Genomic DNA, 21,635 nt, shown 5'->3' with positions numbered 1-21,635 from the left:
GGTGATATCTCATTACAGTTTTGATTTGCATTTCCCTAATAATTAGTGAAGTTGAACATCTTTTCATGTACCTGTTGGCCATCTGTATATCTTCTTTGGAAAAATGTCTATTCGTATCCTATGCTCATTTTTGGATTATGTCGTTCATTTGTTGCTGTTGTTAAGTTGTATGAGTTCTTTATATATTTTGGATATTAACCACTTATTGGATATATGCTGTGCAAATATTTTCACCCAGTTGGTGGGTTGTCTTTCTGTTTTGTTGATGGTTTCCTTTGCCAGGCAGAAGCTTTTTAGTTTGATGTAGTCTCACTTATCTTTTCCTTTGTTTCCCTTGCCTGAGCAGATATGATATTCAAAAAGATACTGCCAGGACTGACGTCAGAGAGTGTACTGCCTATGTTTTCTTCTAGGAGTTTCATGGTTTCAGGTCTTACATTCAAATATTTGACCCATTTTGAGTTAATTTTTTTGTATGGTGTAAGATAGTGGTCTAGTTTCATTCTTTTGCATGTGGATTTCCAATCTTCCCAACACCATTTATTGAAGAGACTTCCCTTTCTCATTGTATGTTCTTGGTTCGTTTGTCGAAAATTAGCTGTCCGTAGAAGTGTGGGTTAATTTCTGGCCTCTCAACTCTGTTCCATTGATCTGTGTGTCTGTTTTGATTACTATAGCTATGTATATTTTGAAATCAGGGAGTGTGATACCCCCAGCTTTGTTCTTTTTTCTCAGTATTGCTTTGGCTATTTGGGGTCGTTTGTTGTTCCATATAAATTTTAGGATTCTTTGTTCTACTTCCATGAAAAAATGCCATTGGGATTCGGACTGGGATTGCATTGAATGTGTAGATTACTTTAGGTAATATCGACATTTTAACTGTGTTTATTATTCTAACCCATGAGCACGGAATATATTTCCACTTCTTTTATGTCTTCTTCAGTTACTTTCAATAATGTCTTATAGTTTTCAGTGTGTAGGTCTTTCACTTCCTTGATTAAATTTATTCCTAGGTATTTTATTCTTTTTGTTTCAGTTGGAAATGGGACTGTATTCTGGATTTCTCTTTCACTGTTCATTACTAGTGTATAGAAATGCAACTGATTTTTTTACCTTGATTTTGTACCCTGCAACTTCACGGTATTCCTTAATTACTTCTAAGAGTTTTTGGGTGGATTCTTTAGGGTTTTCTATAGAATCACGTCATCCACAAATAGTGACAGTTTTACTTCTTCCTTTCCAATTTAGATCTCTTTATTTCTTTTTCTTGCCTAATTTCTCTGCCTAGGACTTTCAGTATTATGTTGAATAAGAGTGGCGAGAGTGGGCATCCTTGTCGTTCCTGTTCTTAAAGGAATAGCTTTCAGCTTTCCACTGTTGAGTATGATGTTGGCTGTGGGTTTGTCATATATGGCCTTTATTATGTTGAAGTACTTTCCTTCTATGTATTCTATATATTCCTTCTCTCTATACATATTTTTGAGAGTTTTAATTATAAATGGATGGTGAATCTTGTCAAATGCTTTCTCTGCATCTACTGAGATGATCATGTGATTTTCACTCTTCATTTTGTTAATGTGGTGTATTACATTGTTTGATTTGCAGATGGTGAACCATCCCTGTGTCCGTGGAATAAATCCCTCTTGATTATGGTGTACTATCCTTTTAACATATTGTTGTATTCAATTTGCTAATATTTTGTTGAGGATTCTCGCATCTATGTTCATGAGCAATAATGGCCTGTCGTTTTCCTTTTTGGTGTTGTTCTTTTCTGGGTTTGGCATCAGGGTAATGTTGGCCTCGTAAAATGAATTAGGAAGGGTCCCCTCCTCTTCAGTTTTTCAGAAGAGTTTGAGAAGGATAGGTATTAAGTCTTCTTTGAATGTTTGGTAGAATTCACCAGAGAAGATGTCTGGTCCTGGACTTTTGTTTTTCGGGAGGCTTTTGACTACTGTTTCAATCTTTTTACTTGTGATTGCTTTATTTAGATTCTCTATTTCTTTTTTATTCAGTTTTGGGAGGTTCTATGAGTCTACAAATTTATCCATTTCTTCTAGGTTATCCAATTTGTTGGTGTATAGCTTTTCATAGTATTCTCTTATAATTTTTCATATTTCTGTGGTATCTGTTGTTAGTTTTCCTCTTTCATTTCTGATTTTATTTATTTGAGCCTTCTCTTTTTTTTAAGTGAGTCTAGCTAAGGGTTTGTCAATTTTATCCCTTCAAAGAACCAGTTCTTAATTTTGTTGATCCTTTCTATTGTCTTTTTAGTCTCTACTTAGCTTATTTCCACTCTGATTTTTATTATTTCCTTCCTTCTAGTGACTTTGGGCTTTGTTTGTTCTTCTTTTTCTATATTAAGTATAGTGTTACATTGTTTATTTGAGAGTTTTCTAGTTTATTAAATGGTAGGGTTATATTGCTATTTATATCCCTCTTAGTACTGCTTTCGCTGCATCCCATAAGCTTTGGTATGCTGTGTTTTCATTTTCATTTGTCTCCAGGTATATTTTTATTTCTCCTTCAATTTCTTCATTGATCCAATAGCTGTTCAGTAGCATGCTGTTTAGTCTCCACATATTTGTGACTTTTCTAGCTTTCTTCTTGGAGTTGATTTCTAGTTTCATTCCATTGTGCTCAGAAGAGATGTGTGACATGACTTCAAACTTATTTAATTTATTGAGGCTTGTTTTCTTTCCCAGTATATGGTCTCTTTGAGAATGTTCCATGTGCACTTGAGAAGAATGTGTATTCCACTGCTTTGTGATGGAATGTTCTATCTATATCTATTAACTCCATCTGGCCTAGTGTTTCATTTAACGCCAATGTTTCCTTGTTGACTTTCTGTCTGGAGGATCTATCCATTGATGTAAGCGGGATGTTAAAGTCTCCTACTATTGTGTTGCTGTCACTATCTCCCTTTAGGATCATTAATAATACTTGCTGTATACACTTTGGTGCTTTGATGTTAGAAGTATATATATTAATAAGTGTATGTCTTCTTGGTGGAAGACATTATTATTATATAACATCTATCTTTGTTTCTTGTTATCTTTCTTGGGCTTGAGGTCTATTTTGTCTGATATAAGTATAGCTACACCTGCATTCTTTTGGTTGCCATTTGCTTGGAGTATCATCTTTCATCCCTTCACTCTGAGCCTACTCTTTAGAGCTGAAATGGGTCCTCTGGAGGCAGCATATTGTTAGGTCTTGTTTTTTAATCCATCCAACCACTCTGTGTCTTTTGACTGAAATTCAATCCATTGACATTTAGAGTGATCACTGATATATGAGGGCCTAATACTGCCATTTTATCTTTTGTTTTCTGGTTGTTCTATATTTCCAGTGTTTCCTTTTCCTTTATTTCTGTGTGCCATTTCAGTTTGATGGTTTTCTGTGACGTTTTTCTCTTTCTTTATGTTTTGTGACTCTGCTTTGATTTTTTGTTTTGTGGTTACCATGAGGTTTGTATAAAAGATCTCATAGATGACAGTCCTTTTCCTGCTGAGGGCATCTTATCTCCAGTAACCTATGCAGGTTCCATTCTTTTCCTCTTTCTTTTCTATATTTTTGTTGCCATAAATTATGCTTTTTTGCATTACGAGTTTGTTACCAAATTGAAGTGGTTATAGTTATTTCAGATGCTTTCTTTCCCCTTAGCCTTTATATTTGTTTACTAACCTATTTCAATGTAGAGTTGTAATCTTCTGATTCTGTCTGCTCATTTATTACCTTGCTCAAGGCTTCGCAAACGTGTGCCTTTTTGTTTCAGGTAGGAAGGATCCTTCCAACATTTCTTGTAAGGCAGGTGTAGTGATGAACTCCCTCAGTTTTTATTTGTCTGGGAAAGCCTTTATTTCTCCTTCATATCTGCTGTGTAATTTTCTGGGTAGAATATTCTTGGCTGATAGTTTTTGTCTTTTAATATTTTGAATATATCATCCCACTCTCTCCTAGCCTGTAGAGTTTCTGCTGAGAAATTTGCTGATATCCTGATGGGGGTTCCTTTGTAAGTTATTTTCCTCCCTCTTGCCCCCCTTAATATTCTTTCTTTGTCATTGACTTTTGACAGTTTTAAAATAATGTGCCTTGGAGAAGGTCTTTTTGTGTTGAGATAACTAGGCATCCTATTAGCTTCATGTACATGTATATCCAGTTTCTTCCCTGGGTTTGGGAAGTTCTCAGCTATTATTTCTTCAAATAAGTTCTCTGTTCCTTTCTCCCTCTCTTCTTCTTCTGGGATACCCATTATTCTTATGTTGCTTTTCCTGATTGAGACAGTATTTCTTGTAGAATTTCTTCATTTAAAAAAAAAAATCTTACTTCTCCTTGCTCTCCCACCTGAATCATTTCTAGATTTCTGTCTTTGAGCTCCCTAATTCTGTCTTCCATATGGTCTGCTCTATTTCCAGTGCTTTCTACTTTATTTTTCATCTCATTAATTGTGTTCTTCAGCTCCGGAATTTCTGTTTTTTTTTTTAGAGTTTCACTCTATTTGGTGAAGTACTCCTGTTCATTAATTTTATTGAGCTCATTGAACTGTCTTTCTGAGTTTTCTTCTAACTTGTGGAATTTCTTCATGGCAGCTGTTTTGAATTCTCTGTCAGTTAGATCACAATCTTCTATGACTTCAAGTTTGGTTTCTGGAGAGCTGTCATTTTTCTTTTTGTTCTACTGTCTTACTGTAGTTCTTCATGGTACTTGATGAGTTGATCCTCCACTGGTGCATTTGTGGTAGTAACCACCTTTCTTATTTGGGTACAGCTTTGTTTATTTTGATTCCGAGCTGCTTCTGGTTGTATTTGAGGGCCTGCACTTTTCCACTGCCTCCGCCACAGGCATTGTCAGTGCCCTCCTTGTGTTGCTTGTGGCTCTGAGGTTGTTGGTGCCTGGCTGTTTATGATGTCACAGCAGTTGTGGGTGTCACCAGTGAGGTCATGAAGCTGCGAGTACCTCTTCTGCTTCTGGGGTTGTCTGGGTCTCATGTTCCCCCACAGGCTCCCTGCGGGCTCTCCACAGGCTTCAGTGCTGCTGCCTTGTGCACCACCTGCACAGCTACTCCTAGGTTATCTGAGGGCGCTGGCAGCGCCACTGCCAGGGGTGCTGGGTTCATGGATGGCGCTGCCACTGCCAGGAGCCCAAGGTCTTTATGCAGCCCCAGATGCTGGTAAAGTCTGTGTCAAGGGTGTTGCCACTGGGGACTGGGTCAGGGGTTCTGCTGTGGCTACTGAAGCCTCAGGTCACAGGTGCTACCTGCCACCATTAGGGGAGGGGCAGGGGCTAAGCCACTAGTGCCACTGCTGTTCCTGCAGCCTCTGATTGCCAGCTCATGCCTGTATGGGGTTTTTTTGTTTGTTATTTTGCTGAGGAAGGTCTGCCCTGAGCTAACATCAGTTGCCAATCTTCCTTATTTTGCTGAGGAAGATTTGCCTGAGCTTACATTTGTTGCCAGTCTTCCTCTTTTTGTATGTGAACCACCACCACAGCACGGTCACTGACAGATGAGTGGTGTAGGTCTATGCCCAGGAACTGAATCTGGGCTGCCAAAGCAAAGCATGTCAAACTTAACCACTAGGCCACAGGGGCTGGGCCTCTTGTGTGCTTTTTGAAAGCTCAGGTCATGGTACCACTGCCCCTGCTGGGAGTATTGCATTTTGGATGCAGTCGTTGCTGCTGGAAAGACTGAGGTTGGAGCTGCAGCTGCCTGGGGAGAGGGATGGGGCTGGGTTGCTGGCACTGCTGTTTCCTAAAGCACCAGGTCACGCATGCCACCTGCCACCACTAGGGGAGGGGCAGGGACTAAGCTACTAATGCCATTGCTGCCTGGGGAGAGAGGGGGGCTGGGTCACAGGTTCTGCTGTGGCTCCTGCAGCCTCAGGTCACAGGTGACACCTGCCACTGCTAGGGGAGGAACAGAGACTGAGCCATGATGCTACTGCTGCTCTTGCAGCCTCTGGTCTCCAGTTCTGTTGTATTTTTTTAAACTTTAGGTCGGAGCATCACCGCCACTGCTGGGTGCATCCACATTCTGGATCGCTGCTGCCAGGGGAGGGGTGGGGCTGCTGCCCTAGTTCCACTGGCTCCCGCAGGTCCAATCCACCCATCTTCAGATGTGTAGCTGCATGGATCTCTAAGGTGTTCTGGTGTACTATGCGGGGAGTCCTTTGTTGGTTAATGGATGTCCTGCTGGTTGCAACTTAGAGGGGAGTGACAAAGGGAACAACTCATTCTGCCATGATGCTGGTGACACTCTCCTCAAGGATAAAGTTCTATGTGTAAAGATATTCACTGAAACAACACTGGTGCTTTGAAAAACTGGAAACAGATGAAAAGTCCAAGTACAGTGGAATGACTAAGTGAACAGTGCTATATTCAGGTGCTGACTATACACAGGCAAATCAGATTTTCAACTATTTTTAGGAAAAGCCTTTAAAAACATGAAAAAAATGCTATGTGATAATATTAAGTGAAAACAGCATACAACTGTGGAAAAATAAGCAAAGCAAAAAGATATGAAGGGGTGCGATCTAACTTGAGAGGGTTTTTAATTGGTAAGTTTAGCATGTTCTCCTTTAGTATGATTACACACTATTTGGATTTAATTCTACCATTTAATTTTGTATTATTTATAATGCTTTCTTTTTGTTTCTTTATCTTCTTTATTTTCACTGCCTTCTGTTGGATTGATCATGTTTTCTTAATTCCCATTTCAGCTCTGCTAGTGGTTTCGAAATATATTCTATTTCCTCTCTCTTGGTTATTTCCCTTAAAATGTCAACATGCACTCTGACTTAAAAAAATTAAGTTAATCACTATCTCTTACCCTCTTCCTTGGTAATACCTAGATTGCTTTAAATAAGAAGACCTTCTCCCAATCTCGCCTCTATTTGCCGTACTGTATTTTATTTCTGCCTTATTTTTGCACTGTGAAACTTGATCTCATTTTTTGTTTGCAATCAATGCTAGTTTAGATTTATCCATATTTACCAATTTCTTTGCTCACCATTATTTTGACAGTGTTTTTTCCTTGAAGGTCTATGAATGGTGCTGTCCCTCAGTCTTTGCTGGAAAATGTCTTTTAATTTGCCCTCTTTCTTGAGCAATAGCTTAGTTAGCTAAGGGCTGACATTATTCTCTCAGCACTTTGATATTGTCTCACAGTCTTCTGGTTTTTATTGCTGTTGTTGAGGTGTGAGGCCTCTGACTTTGTTCTTTTCCAGGATTGTTTTGACTATTCGGGGGTCCCTTGCATCTCCATAGGAATTTTAGGATCAGTTTGTCCAGTCTGCAAAAAAGCCCATTTGATAGGTTGCACTGAATCTGTAAATTAACTTGGGGGTATTGTCACCGTAACAACATTGAGTCTTCTCATACATGAACATGGGAAATCTTTCCATTTATTAGGTTTTCTTTAATTTCTTTCAACAACGTTTTGTAGTTTTCAGTATACAAGTCTTGCTCTGCTTTGGTTGAATTTATTCCTAAGTATTTTAATTTTTTGGTGCTGTGGTGAATGGAATTGCTTTCTTAATTTCATTTTCAGATTGTTCATTGCTGGTATTATAGAAATAGAACTGATTTTTGTGTACTGATATTGTATCCTATAACTCTGCAGAACTAATTAGCTCTAGGTATTTTAGTTTTTGCACATGCATGTGGAGTTTTTAGAGTTTTCTATATATAAAGTCATGTCATTTGCAAATGCAGATAGTTTTCTTTCTTTCTTTCCAATATGGATGCCTTTTATTTCTTTTTCTTGCCTAATTGCCCAGGCTAGAATCTCCTAAAGTGTTCATTCCGATTTCTGAATATTCAGACTCATGTCTTTGTCTGTCTCTGTCTCTTGTCAAATATCTCTGAATATTACATCCCCACCAGTGTCTCTATTCTCTCCCTGTGGAATTCCTACTAGATAGATAATGGACCCATATCTTTCATATATTCCATCTCTACTTTTTCCCATTTTTATTTATTGTGGTAAAATACACATAACATAAAATTTATCATCTTAATCATTTTTTCCCTTCTTACTCCAGTAATTATATATGGTGTATATATATATATTTTATCACTTTAATTATTTTAAGGGTACAGTTCAGTGGTATTAAATACATTCATAATGTTGTGCAACCAATACTACCATCCATCTCCATAACTCTTTTCATCTTGTGAAACTGAAACTCTACACACATTAAACAATAACTTCCCTCCCATCTCCCCCCAGCCCCTGGCAACCACCATTCTTAGTTTCTGTCTCTACGATTTTTGACTACTCTAAGTACCTTAAATAAGTGGAATCATACACATATTTGTCTTTTTCTGACTGGCTTATTAACTTAGCGTAATGTCCTCAAGGTTTATCCGTGTTGCAGCATGTGTCAGAATTTCCCTCCCTTTTAAGGCTGAATGATAACTCCACTGCATGTACGCATCACACTTTGCTCATCCAGTCATCTGTGGGTAGACATCTGGGTTGCTTCCACCTTTTGTCTCTTGTGAATAATGCTGCTATGAACATGAGTGTGAAAATATTTCTTCCAGATCCTGCTTTCAATTCTTTTGGATATATACTCAGAAGTGGAATTGCTGGGTCATATGATAATTTTATTTTTAATTTTTTGAGGAACCACCATACTTTTTTCCACAGTGGCTGCATCATTTTACATTCATTCCAAACATCGCACAAGGGTTCCAATTTTTCCACCTTCTCACCAACACTTGCTATTTTCTGGGTTTTAAAAAAGTAGTAGCCCTACTAATGGATGTGAGGTGGTATCTCAATGTAGTTTTTTGTAATCATTTCCTAATAATCAGTGATGTTGAGCATCTTTTCACGTGCTTATTGGCTACTGGTGTATTTTCCTTAGAGAAATATCTATTCAAATTCTTTGCCCATTTTTCAATCAGGTTGTTTTTTTGTTATTGAGGTTTAGGAGTTCTCTATATATTCTGGATATTAATCCCTTATCACATAGAGGACTTGCAAGTATTCTCTCCCATTCTGTTAGGTTGCCTTCTTACTCTGTGGATATTGTCTTTTGATATACAAATTTTAAAATTTTTCATGAGGTCCAATTTGTCTATTTTTTCTTTTGTTGCCTATGCCTTTGGAGTCATATCGAAGAAATCATTGCCAAATCCAATGTTGGGAAGATTTTGCCTTAGGTTTTCTTCTAAGAGTTTTACTGTTTGAGGTCTTATGTTTAGGTTTTGATTCTCTTTGAGTTAATTTCTGTATATGGTGTTAGATGAGGGTCCCGCTTCATTCTTTTGCATGTGGACATTCAGTCACCCCAGCACCATTCATTGCAGAGGCTGTCCTCCCCACTGGATAGTCTAGGCGTCTTCGTCAGAAATCATTTGATCACATGTGCAAGGTTTTCTTTCTGTGCTCTCTATTCTATTTCATTGGTCTACATATCCAATTCCATCTAGTTACACGTCTTAATTTTATTCTGGGAATTTCCACAGATCTATCTTCAAGTTCATTATTTGTTTTTTCAGCTTTAACTAACCTTCAGTTTATCATGTCTATTAAGTATTACATTTCTAGGGCTATATTTCCTATTTTTGAAAATTCTACTTGGTTCTTTTCCAAACATCATTCTTTTGGTTTCAATTCCTTCTTTTATGTTTAATGGTTTTAAACATAATACTTTTCTTTTCTCTTTCTGATTATTATACCATCATCTCAAATTTGAATTCTAATTTTCCTGTTTGTTGCATCTGTTAACTCTTGCTCACGATGGATTATTTCTTTGTATTTTCTAATTTTTATTGTAAGCTTGCCACTGTTGTGGCTTGCTTTTTCCAGGGGAATAAATGAAGAATTATTGCCTCAGTGTCTCTAACAAAAGGCAGCCTGTGACAAGAAGCAGAAAGTGGAATGGTGGCTGCCAGAAGCCGAGGGCAGGAGGGATGGGGAGTTGCTTAATGAGCATAGAGGTTCAGTTCTGCAAAATGAAAAAGTTCTGGAGATTGGCTGCACAAAATGTGAAGGTACTTAACACTACCAAACTGCACAGTTAAAGGCAAATGTATGCTATGTGTATGTTACCACAATTAAAAATAAAAAAGAAGCCTGTGACAGAGCAGGCAGAAAAACAGAAAATCTGCAGATAGGACAGAATTCGTAGATAGATATTGTTTCTCACACACCTATAAACAAGCTCTAGCATCACCATTTAAAAACAGAAGCAAAACGGAAACCCTCCCTCCAACACATATTGCCCACCACCAACAACCAGACTCTGGACAGGACTGTCCACCCGGCAGTCTCCGCCCTCCACCTCCCTTGAATGTCCATGCCTTTGAATGTGGCTCTCACTCCTCATCACGCCATAATGTCTCTAACGACGCTAAATCCAAGGGACACTTTCCAACCCTATCTTCAGATACCTCTCAGCAGCCCTCCACTCAGTCGTCATTCTCGCTGTGAATCATTCTTCATGGCTGCTTCCTCCACATGTTCTCTCGGTTTTCCTTCCTTACTGGCCTGCTCTGTCTCTTGGCTGGGTTTTCATTCTATTCCTGACCTCTACACGTTGGGGCTTGCTCCTAGACACTCTTCCTTTTCATTCCTAGATGACCACATCAGTTCCTGCTACTTCTTTTTTCCTTTTTAAGATGGAAAAAATACTCTGGGCTGGCCTGGTGGTGTAGCGGTTAAGTTCGCATGCTCCACTACGGTGGCCCGGGGTTCACTGGTTCAAATCCTGGGCGCAGACCTATGCACCGCTTATCAAGCCATGCTGTGGCAGGCATCCCACATATAAAGTAGAGGAAGATGGGCACAGATGTTAGCTCAGGGCCAGTCTTCCTCAGCAAAAAGAGGAGGACTGGTGGCAGATGTTAGCTCAGGGCTAATCTTCCTCAAAAAAAAAAAAAAGACCAAAAAAACCTTGGAAACAAAAATGGCTCATAATCCCTCTGCCCAGATGACCTCTGTTGATCTTAAAAAAAAAAAAAAGAAAAGAAAAAAGAAACAAACAAAACAAATGGAATATTTGTACAGGGTTGGAATATTCAAAAAGCACCAAAACGTAAAAGGCATCACCAGCACACAGTTGTTCAAGCCAGAAACTCTGGCGTCATTTGTGATTCCTCCCTTGCCTTCCACATCCAAACCCTGGTCATGCCCGGTCACTTCTACTTCTACAACATAACTAATTCATCCACTTTTCTCCTCCACCAGCAGCCTCCTGCTTGCTCCCCTGGATGATTCCAACTGCGTCCTTCCAGTGGTACCCACTCCCATATCTGCTCTCCTCTAAGCCAGCCGCTACACGACAGCTAGAAGCACGTCACATCCTTCTTTCCTCACCAGGCCCACAGCTGGGTTCCCATTTCCGGTCCCTGATCCTGCCAAGTGCTCTTTTTCATCTTGGAACCTTTGCTCAGGCTACCCAGTCAGCTCTCACCCTTGGGCTTCCCTGCCTGGCTTCCTCTCAGCTTTCAAGCTTCAGCTTAAATAGCAACTCAGAAGGACCCTTCATGACTGTTCTATCTAAAAAGCTATCAGTCTCCAGCTTGATGCATCTCAGGCCTCTTTTTGCTTCTTTTATGGTACGATGTTATACATATTTGTAATGCTCTTCTGCATCTGTTTACTTGTTTATCTCTGTCTCCCCACCAGAGCACAAGCCCTGAGAGGGCAGGGACTGCCTCCAATATACTCTCCACTGTATCCTAGCACCAACTCCATATTTGCTGAATAAACACGCCAGGCATTGTGCTACGTGTTTCACCTCCAATACGTTATTCGATTTTCATCTGCAAAGTAGGTATTTTTTCCCATTTTTGTCTATAAGGAAACTGAAGCTCAGAAAGATTAAGTAATGAGCCAATGGTCACACAGTTGGGGAGCAGCAGGGCCAGGACTCAAACCCAGTGTGTCTGGCTCCAAAACCCATGCTCTCTCCACTACGCTGTGCTCTCTTCGTGCTGTCTGAGTCCTCTCTCCTTGGAGCATGGCATGGCGGGCATTCAACATGTTGGCTGAGTGGATACAATGACAAGAGCCCAGCAGAGTCTATGCAGAGAAGGTGCTGAGTCTCACCCTGGAGGTTCTTACCAGGTAGGCTGCAGAGATCAGTTCATAAATGATGGCCTGGGCTCCAAGTTCTGTCACATTAATCAGTCCTGAAACGTTGGCACATACACACACAAAGCACATTTCAAAAAGTAGGTTAAAGCAACATTTTCCTTATGAAACTAGTACATATCTTAATTTAAGAGAAGCGAAGACTCCCCCAGAAGCATAACTCAATGGAAGAATTCACCATCTGTGCAGAGGAGAACCCAGACAGCCATCCCCAGGAAGTTGCCAAGAACTCAGCAGCTAAGATGTGATACAGGTTCATTCTACAAGCCCATGCTCCACCAGGGAACGAAACGGCAGGTATAAAGTAGAAAACAATGAGGTTCCTGGAGTTCAGGGAGATGGAGGGTCACAATGTGGGAGGGGAGGGATGGAAGGCAGTAGAACTCTATATAGAACTGATGGGACTATTGGCAAATTCAAGTGTCCACAGAAACTCTAACATCAATTATTATCATCCTCTCTCTGTTGTTTTCTCTATTACTTTACTAGCAATAAGATGGCTAGGTGAATACCTATGACCAAAATTGTTACAGTTCTCATAGGAACATGGATCATGTCTAAAACAGCCAAATCACTCACTGTGTGTTTACAAACATCTTAAAAACTTGGCATCATGCCTGCAAAAAATGAGCGGAAGCAGAAGACGGTGTGAGAGTCGGGAGGCCCAGATGCTGGCGTTTGTCCTCCTGCTCCACGACCGCGGCAAAACGCTTGCCAGCGGCCTTCCCTTCCCAATCTACAAAATGAAGGGCAGCGAGGGCACCCAACCTGAACATGCTGTGGTTGGACAAGGGTTTAAACCTATACTGCAAACTTCCATGAAAGCCTGAAGAAACGGAGAGGAAGAAGTTAAACATATTTCCTGCAAAGCTCTGGAGACATGATTAGCAGGCTGTTGTTATGTTTTGACTAAACCGCTGACAAACCTGCAAGGAAGGTTCCGATCTCAAAGGTCCACCACTCGATGCACAACATGAACATACTGGGAACAGCCAGCCGGATGTAGGAGTCCCACTCCTGGAAACAGTCCCCAGTCCAACCTGGAGGACAGGGAAGAAAGCAGGCGCTTACTGTTCAACAGCCTCTGATATCAACAATTTTATTCCACATACCCGCCTCCTCCAATGGCCAGAGACTTGAAATAACTGCAGTTCTCTAGAAAAATAATGGATTTTAACGATGTCAAACAAGACGAGAGTTTGAGACGGCAGGAGTAGAGCTGGCAACACAGTGAAACCGAAGTGACGTATATGCCCTATCACCTACACATTTCACTCCTGCTCTAAATGACAGAGAAACTTTTGTAGAGCTCCAGAAGAACACGGAGGATGTTCACTGTGGCAGGGTGTGGTTGTGGGACATTGGGGTCATCAAGGGAACCATCACCAGGGAACTAGAGAAGTAAAATACGGTGGTAGATGCATATTATAGTTCAAAGCAGAACACTGGATGTACAAATGGCAACGTAGTTAGATCTGAAGATACATTATACTGGGCTGGCCCAGTGGTGCAGCGGTTGAGTTCACATGCTTTGCTCCAGCAGCCTGCAGTTTGCCGGTTCGGATCCTAGGTACAGACCTACGCACTGCTCATCAAGCCATGCTGTGGCAGGCGTCCCACATATAAAATGGAGGAAGATGGGCACAGACGTTAGCTCAGGGCTAATATTCCTCAAAAAAGTTTTGTTTTTTTTTTTTTGAGGAAGATTAGCCCTGAGCTAACTGCTGCCAATCCTCCTCTTTTTGCTGAGGAAGCCTGGCCCTGAGCTAATGTCCATGCCCATCTTCCTCTACTTTATATGTGGGATGCCTACCACAGCATGGCATGCCGAGCGGTGCCATGTCCGCACCCGGGATCAGAACTAGTGAAGCCCGGGCCGCCGAGAAGCTGAACGTGCGCACTTAACCGCTGCGCCACCGGGCCGGCCCCCCCCAAAAAATAGTTTTAATAAATAAAAATACATTGTGCTAACAGGCAACAAAAGTAAAAATGGATAAATTGGACTACATCAAAATTTAAAACTTCTGTGTGTCAAAGGACACAATCAACAGAGTGAAAAGGCAACCCACAGAACGGGAGAAAATATTTACAAATCATACACCTGATAAGGATATCTGGATATCATAATATCCAGATTATATAAAAACTCCTAGAATTCAACAACAATAAAAACCCAATTAAAAAATGGGCAAAGCAGTGGCATAGTGGTTAAGTTTTGCACACTCCACTTTGGCAGCCTGGGGTTCACCAGTTCAGATTCTCGGCACAGACCTATGCACTGCTTATCAAGCCATGCTGCAGCAGGTGTCCCACATATAAAGTAGAGAAAATGGGCATAGATGTTAGCTCAGGGCCAATCTTCCTCAGGAAAAAAAAAAGTGGAGTTTTGGCAGCAGATGTTAGCTCAGGGATAATCTACTTAAAAAAAAAATGGGTAAAGGACTTGAATAGACATTTCTCCAAAGAAGATATACAAACAGCCAAAAATCACAGAAAAAATGCTCAACATCACTAATCATTAGGAAAATGCAAATCAAAACTACAATAAGACGTCATCTTACACCCATTAGAATGGGTGCTTTAAAATAAAAACAACAGAAAATAACAAGCATTGGCAAGGATGTAGATAAGCTGGAACACTTGAGCTCTGTTGTTAGGAATGGAAAACGGTGCAGCCACTATGAAAAAAAAGCATGGTGGTTCTTCAAAAACTTAAAAGTAGAAATTACCACATGATGCAGCAATATCACTTCTGGGTATATATACAAAAGAATTGAAAGCAGAATCTCAAAGAGATATTTGTACACCCGTGTTCATAGCAGCACTGTTCACAATAGACAAAAGGCGGAAGCAACCCACGTACCCACTGACAGATGAATGGATAACAAGATGTGGTATACACATACAATGGAATTATTATTCAACTTTAAAAAGGAAGGAAATTCTGACAAACGCTATAAAGTGGATGAACTTGGAGGACATCATACTTAGTGAAATAAGCCAGTCACAAAAAGACAAATACGGTACAATTTCACTTATATGAGGTATCAAGAGTAGTCAAATTCACAAAGATGGAAAGTAGCATGGTGGTTATCGGGCGATGAGGAGAGGGGGAACAGCGAATTGTTTAATGGGTATAGAGTTTCGGTTTTGCAAGATGGGAAAGTTCTGGAGATGGATGGTGGTGATGGTTGCATGACAATGTGAATGTGTTTAATGTTACTTAACTGCACACTTAAAAATGGTTAAGATGGTAAATTTTATGTCATGTATATTTTACTACAATTTAAAAAACAACAACAAAACACTGTGCTACATCAGAGGTCCACAAACTTTTTCTGTAAAGAGCCACATAGTAAATAGTTTCAACTTTACAGGCCAAATGGTCTCTGTTGCCACTACTCAGCTGTGCTGTAGCAAAGCAAGAGCAGCCACGGGAAATCCATAAATGACAGACACAGCTGTGTTCCAATAAAACTTTATTTACAAAAGCAAGCTGCGGGCCAGATTCGGGTTGTGGGCTGTAGTTTGCCAACCTCTGTGCTAAGTGAAGAAATTTATGGAAAAGAAAAATCCAAATTATAGTGTTGTTGTTAGTGCCATTGAGTTGATTCTGACTCCTAGCGACCCTGTCTACAGCAGAGCATAACCCCACCTGGTCTTTTTGTGCCATCCCCTCATCTTCTGGTGCTCTATCAGACAAAGCTCTGCTGCTATCCACAGGGTTTCCACGGCCAATTTTTTCCGAAGTGGGTGGCCAGTTCCTTCTTCCTAGCCTGTCTAGTCTGGAAGCTCTGCTGAAACCTGTCCACCATGGGTGACCCTGCTAGTATTTGAAATAATGGTGGCATCACAGCAACACGCAGCGCCATGGTATGACAACCTACAGAGGCTAGTTTCATTCCTTGACTGAGAAACAACCTGGGCTGCAGCAGTGAAAGCACCGAATCTTAACCACTAGAGCACAAGGGCAGGTAAACTATGATAGTATTAGGTGAATATAAATATATACACAGACCAAAAAAAAAGAGTTTCACATTTTTCAAAGATACATATTAAAAGACATATATCAAACACAGAGAGGGTACATTGTGGGAGGAGAATGGGAACTGAAAAATGGGAGAAATACCCTAAAATGAGAAAGAGGCTGTATAAGGAATGATGACATCAGTGTGCCATGAATTTGAGTAGAAGAAACTCAATGCTTCGTATCTAAGGTCCAGGACAAGAGAGGGAGAGAAAGTGGAGGAAGAAGATAGGCATTGAAAAACAGTGAGGAATTTCTATAACATAAGAGCAAAGAAACGCACCAAGAGCTACGTTGCCACTCACCTTATTGGGTCTCAGGGGAAGCAGAGAGCCTGGGACCTACCCCGTACCCCCAAATTTTGAGGTGAAGGTTTGAGGGAAGAACAACATCAAGAATCAATAGAGAATGAGCCATGTGGATTGCGTGATGACTGTGGATGACGGGAAGGGTAGAGGGTTACAGCATAAGCCCCAGTGAGCAGGGAGTGTTGGGAGCCAAGAAAGCACTGCCCCCAGTCTGTTCCCCATCTAAAACCCAGAAAACCTGCCTCCTAGCCTGAAGTCATGAGCACAAACAAGCTGCCTATCCCAAGCCATGAGCGGAAGCAGTCACAATGTATAGGAGAGGACTTGAACCTGAAGTACAGACACGGGGAGGAAACCCTGAGCTAAGAAACTGGATTTGGAACAGATATATTCCATAAGACCTGAGCAGACACAGCATGTTAAAAAATGGACACGGCATGTGTGTGACTCACAAGGAAGACAACTCCCTTGGAAAATAAGCTCATAGACAAAGCTATAAAGAAGCCAGTCAAAACCACAGTTTGAGGGGACAGGCATCACTCAGACGATGCTTAGTGAAATTAAGTACTGTATTCAACACATCTAAGATGTCATTATGAGCCACAAAGAATCTTCCAATTAAATTATGACATAATATTTTAGCATATCAATTGAAAGAGGAGTTCCAATTTTAAAGACATTAAAATGCAAAACAATGAGTCTTAGAATTAACAAAATGTGGGTATATGTATGTTCCATGACCCAGGATATAAACAAATAAGAGATCCAATGCCAGGAAAGAAATGTCACAAAACCAACACATGAAAGATTTCACACCTGATGAAGTAGAAATGATAGGGTAATCTGAAAAAAATGTTAAATAAACACCCTTAAAATGTTCCAAAGAAGGAAGTTTTGAAATAAGGAAAGGAAGATATAAAAAAGAACCAAGTAAAATCTTAGAAATGAAAAATATAATTGTTGAAAATTAAAGCAATAAATGAATCAGAAACTAGACAAGACACGGCTTAAAAGATAATTAGTAAACTGAGAGACAGAAAAGAGAAAATCAGAGACAGTACCAAGATGGCAACATAGGTAGACTCCGAAGTCACCTACTCCCATGGACACAACCAATTTACAACTACTCTTGGAATAATTACTCCTGAGAGAGAACTGAAAACTGGATAAAAAGAACCCCCACAACAAGGGACAGTGTTGACTGAGGTGGAAGAGGCAGAAATTCATTTCTAGAGAGAAAAAAGCCATCTTTGAGACACAGCACTTCAAGGCCAGCCAGGAGCAATTGTAAGGCATGCAGCCCTCCCTGGAGGAGTGGGGGAACTGAGCAGGGGAGTGTTACCACAATAAGCAGCTCTTGGACTCAGCACAACTGAGACAAGTGTCATAATATCTGGCTTTGCTGGTTATTAACTACAATAGGGATTACTCCCCAGAAAAGCTATCAAATGGGGAAAGAAAAGCCTGCTCCTAAAGGGCCCACGTGCAAAATCACCTATTCCAGAAAGCAACCTAAAATCACTAGAAAGAAAGGCACACAGTCCTTTGATGAAAAGAGACTCACTTGGGTCAGCATCATGGCAGAGTGAGTTCTGCTGGTGATCTCTCCCCTCCACCATACAATGAAAAAGACATTCATACTCCAACAGAGAAATCCACACAACACAGAAGACGTCTGAGAGACCCATGCAGCAAAGGGTGGAGACACTGGAGCCTCCCTCAGAGGAGGTGGAACAGGGTAAGAGAAAACTTTGCTCCCTCCCCAAAGACTGTGATTCGGGATAGCAGGCAACCTCAGAGAGGGAAGCAAGGGGGGAGGGGACATCCGTTCATGGGAACATCAAAGATCCCCAAAAGCCCTTGCAACCTAGGGGAAAGCCCCTACCAAGGTGATAGCTAATGTGGGGGTGACCTCATCAAGCCAACACTCCAGGAGAACAGATGGCAAGGGCAGAGTGAGAAAACTCCGAGAGCATACAGAAGCAAGTGCCCCACCCCCAACCCACCCAGTGCCAGCTCCAGTGCCTGGGATCCCAGCAGCACACAGAGGGCTCAGAATACGCAGCTCTTGAGCCTGACCCAGTGGCAACAGGCGGTAACTGCAATCAAATAATACCATGATGTGCAAAAACACAGCCACACCCTATAGGAGTATCAAAAATTACATTAAATCTCCAGACAAGGGAGAAAATGACAAGTATCAAGAAATCAGACCTGAGGACACAGAAATATGTAATCTAAATAACAGAGAATTCAAAATAGCTATCATCAAACAACTCAATGAGTTAAAAGAGAATGCAGAGAAACAATTCAACGAGTTCATGAGCTACTTCACAAAAGAGATTGAAACTATAAAGAAGAATCAATCAGAAATATTGGAGAGGAAAGACACAATCAATGAGATAAAACAAAATATGGATTCCCTGAATGCTCAAGCAGACATCACAAAGGAGCAAATCAGCATAATTGAGAATAGACATATTGAAATGCTCCAGATAGAGGAGGAGAGAGAATTAAGACTAAAAAGAAATGAACAAAGTCTCAGAGAAATATCTGACTCAATTAGGAAATGCAATATAAGAATTATAGGTATTCCAGAGGGAGAAGAGAGAGAAAATGGAGTAGAAAGCTTGTTCAAAGAAATAATATCAGAGAACTGCCCAAACCTAGGGAAGGAGATGTAAATCCATGTGGAAGAGGCTATTAGATCTCCTAAATATGTCAATGTAAAAAGACCTACTGCAATGCATATAGTAGTGAAACTGGCAAAACTGAATGAAAAAGAAAATATACTAAGTGCAGCAAGGCAGAAGAAAACAACCTACAAAGGAACCTCCATCAGGCTTTCAGCAGATTTCTCTGCAGAAACCTTACAGGCTAGGAGAGAGTGGAATGATATATTCAAATCTTTGAAGGACAAAAACTTTCAGCCAAGAAAACTCTATTCACCAAAAATATCCTTCAGATATGATGGAGAAATAAAAACTTTTCCAGATAAGCAAAAGCTAAGGGAGTTCAGAGCCACAAGACCCCCAACAAAAAATTCTCAAAAAGGCCCTCACACCTGAAAAAAAAAAAAAGGAGAAAGGGGTTACAAAGCACGGAGTAAGGAGATAAATAGGTAGACAGAATCAGAAAATTGTAGCTTTTCATCAGAACGGTTAGCAAATACTCAAGTATAACATTAAAGATAAAGGGAAGGAAAACACCAAAAACAAAGGTAATTGTGTCATTTTAACCACAAACTCACAACACAAGATTGAATAAGATGTGAGAAAAACAACTTAGGAGGAGAAGAGGAAAGGCACTGAATCACTTTAGTCTAAGCAAACAAGAGGCCATTAGGAAAGGGACTATCTTATCCATGAGATTTTGAATACAAACATCAGGGTAACCACTAAACAAAAAAGCAGAACAGAGACACAAATAATAAATAAGGAGGATACAAAGAAACACCACATAAAAAACTACATAACTCAATTGGTAGACTGAAACACACAGGATGAGAAACAAAGGAAATGCAAGAGAACCAGAAAATGAGTGATAAAATGAAAGCATTAAGCCCTCATATATTGATAATCACCCTAAACATAAACATATTGAATTCTCCATAAAAAGACACAGAGTGGCAAGATAGATTAGAGAACAAGACCCACCAATATGCTGCCTCCAGAAAACACATCTCAGTTCCAATGACAAACACAGGCTGAGAGTGAAGGGGTGGAAGATGATACCCAGGCTAATGGCAAACAAAAAAAAGTAGGTGTTGGAATACTTATATTAGAAAAAGTAGACTTCAAGATAAGACAGGTAAAGAGAGACAAAGAGGGGCAGTATATAATGATTAAAAGGACACTCTACTGAGAAGACATAACACTTACAAATAACCACCCACCCAACACAGGAGCTTCAAAGTACATAAAGCAACTATTAACAAACTTAAAAGGAGATAATAACAACACAATAATAGTGGGGGACCTCAACACTCCACTTACATCAATGGACAGATCATCCAGACAGAAAATCAACAAGGAAACAGTGGAATTAGATGAAAAGCTGGACCAGTTGGACTTAATAGACATATACAGGACATTCCATCCACAAACAGGAGAAAACACATTCTCTCAAGTGTGCACGGAACATTCTCAAGGACAGACCATATGTTGGGAAACAAGGCAAGCCTCAATAAATATAAGAATATTGAAATAATAACAAGCATCTTTACCACTCACAATGCTATGAAGCTGGAAATTAAATAGAAGAAAAAAGCAGAGAAAGGGACAAAGACATGGAGACTAAACAACACGGTATTGGACAAACAATGGATCACTGAAGAAATCAAAGGAGAAATCAAAAAATATCTGGAGACAGATGAAAATGAAAACATACCATACCAATTCATATGGGATGTAGAAAAAGTGGTACTTAGAAGGAAATTCATCACAATACAGGCTCACCTTAACAAACAAGAAAAATCTCAAATAAGTAATCTCAAACTACATCTAACTGAATTAGAAAAGAGGAACAAACAGAGCCCAAAGTCAGCAGAAGGAGAGAAATAATAAAAATCAGAGCAGAAATAAATGCAATTGAAACAAAAAAGGCAGTAGAAAGGATCGATGAAAGAAAGAGCTGGTTCTTTGAGAAGTTAAACAAAATTGACAAACCCCTAGCCAGACTTACAAAGAAAAAAGACAGAAAGCTCAGGTAAGTAAAATTAGAAATGAAAGAGGAGAAATAACAACGGCTACCACAGAAATACAAAGGATTATAAGAAAATACTATGAAAAGCTATATGCCAACAAAATGGACAATCTAGAAGAAATGGATAAATTATTAGACTCTTACAACCTCCCAAAGCTGAATCAAGAAGTAGATAATCTGAATAGACCAATCACAGGTAAAGAGATTGAAACAGTAATCAAAAGCATTGCCCAAAAAATAAAAGCCCAGGACCAGATGGTTCCCAGGAGAATTCTACCAAACTTTCAGAGAGAACCTAATACCTGTCCTTCTCAAGCTATTCCAACAAATCAGGGAATATGGAACACTTCCTAACACATTCTACGAGGCCAACATCACTCTGATACCAATGCCTTACAAGGACAACACAAAAAAGGAAAACTACAGGCCAATATTACTGATGAACATAGATGCAAAAATCCTCAACAAAATACTGGCATACCAAACACAGCAA

General features: G+C 40.1%; 1 protein-coding gene across 1 annotated transcript in view; it reads right to left on the bottom strand.

Moving 5' to 3' along the window:
- Positions 1 to 21,635, bottom strand: part of LOC106837909 (multidrug and toxin extrusion protein 2-like) — an 83,974-nt gene that overhangs the window by 36,576 nt on the left and 25,763 nt on the right. The window contains exons 7-8 of the mRNA XM_070482291.1: positions 13,030 to 13,143; positions 12,074 to 12,141 (exon numbers count right to left, since the gene is read on the bottom strand). Coding sequence (XP_070338392.1) covers positions 12,074 to 12,141; positions 13,030 to 13,143 — 182 coding nt within the window. The remainder of the gene's footprint in view (positions 1 to 12,073; positions 12,142 to 13,029; positions 13,144 to 21,635) is intronic.

The sequence above is a fragment of the Equus asinus genome, chromosome 13 (assembly GCF_041296235.1).
Source record: "Equus asinus isolate D_3611 breed Donkey chromosome 13, EquAss-T2T_v2, whole genome shotgun sequence".
Classification (NCBI taxonomy): Eukaryota; Metazoa; Chordata; class Mammalia; order Perissodactyla; family Equidae; genus Equus; species Equus asinus.
The sequence above is the reverse complement of the archived record's forward strand: the minus strand, read 5'-3'. Positions and strand labels throughout refer to the sequence as shown.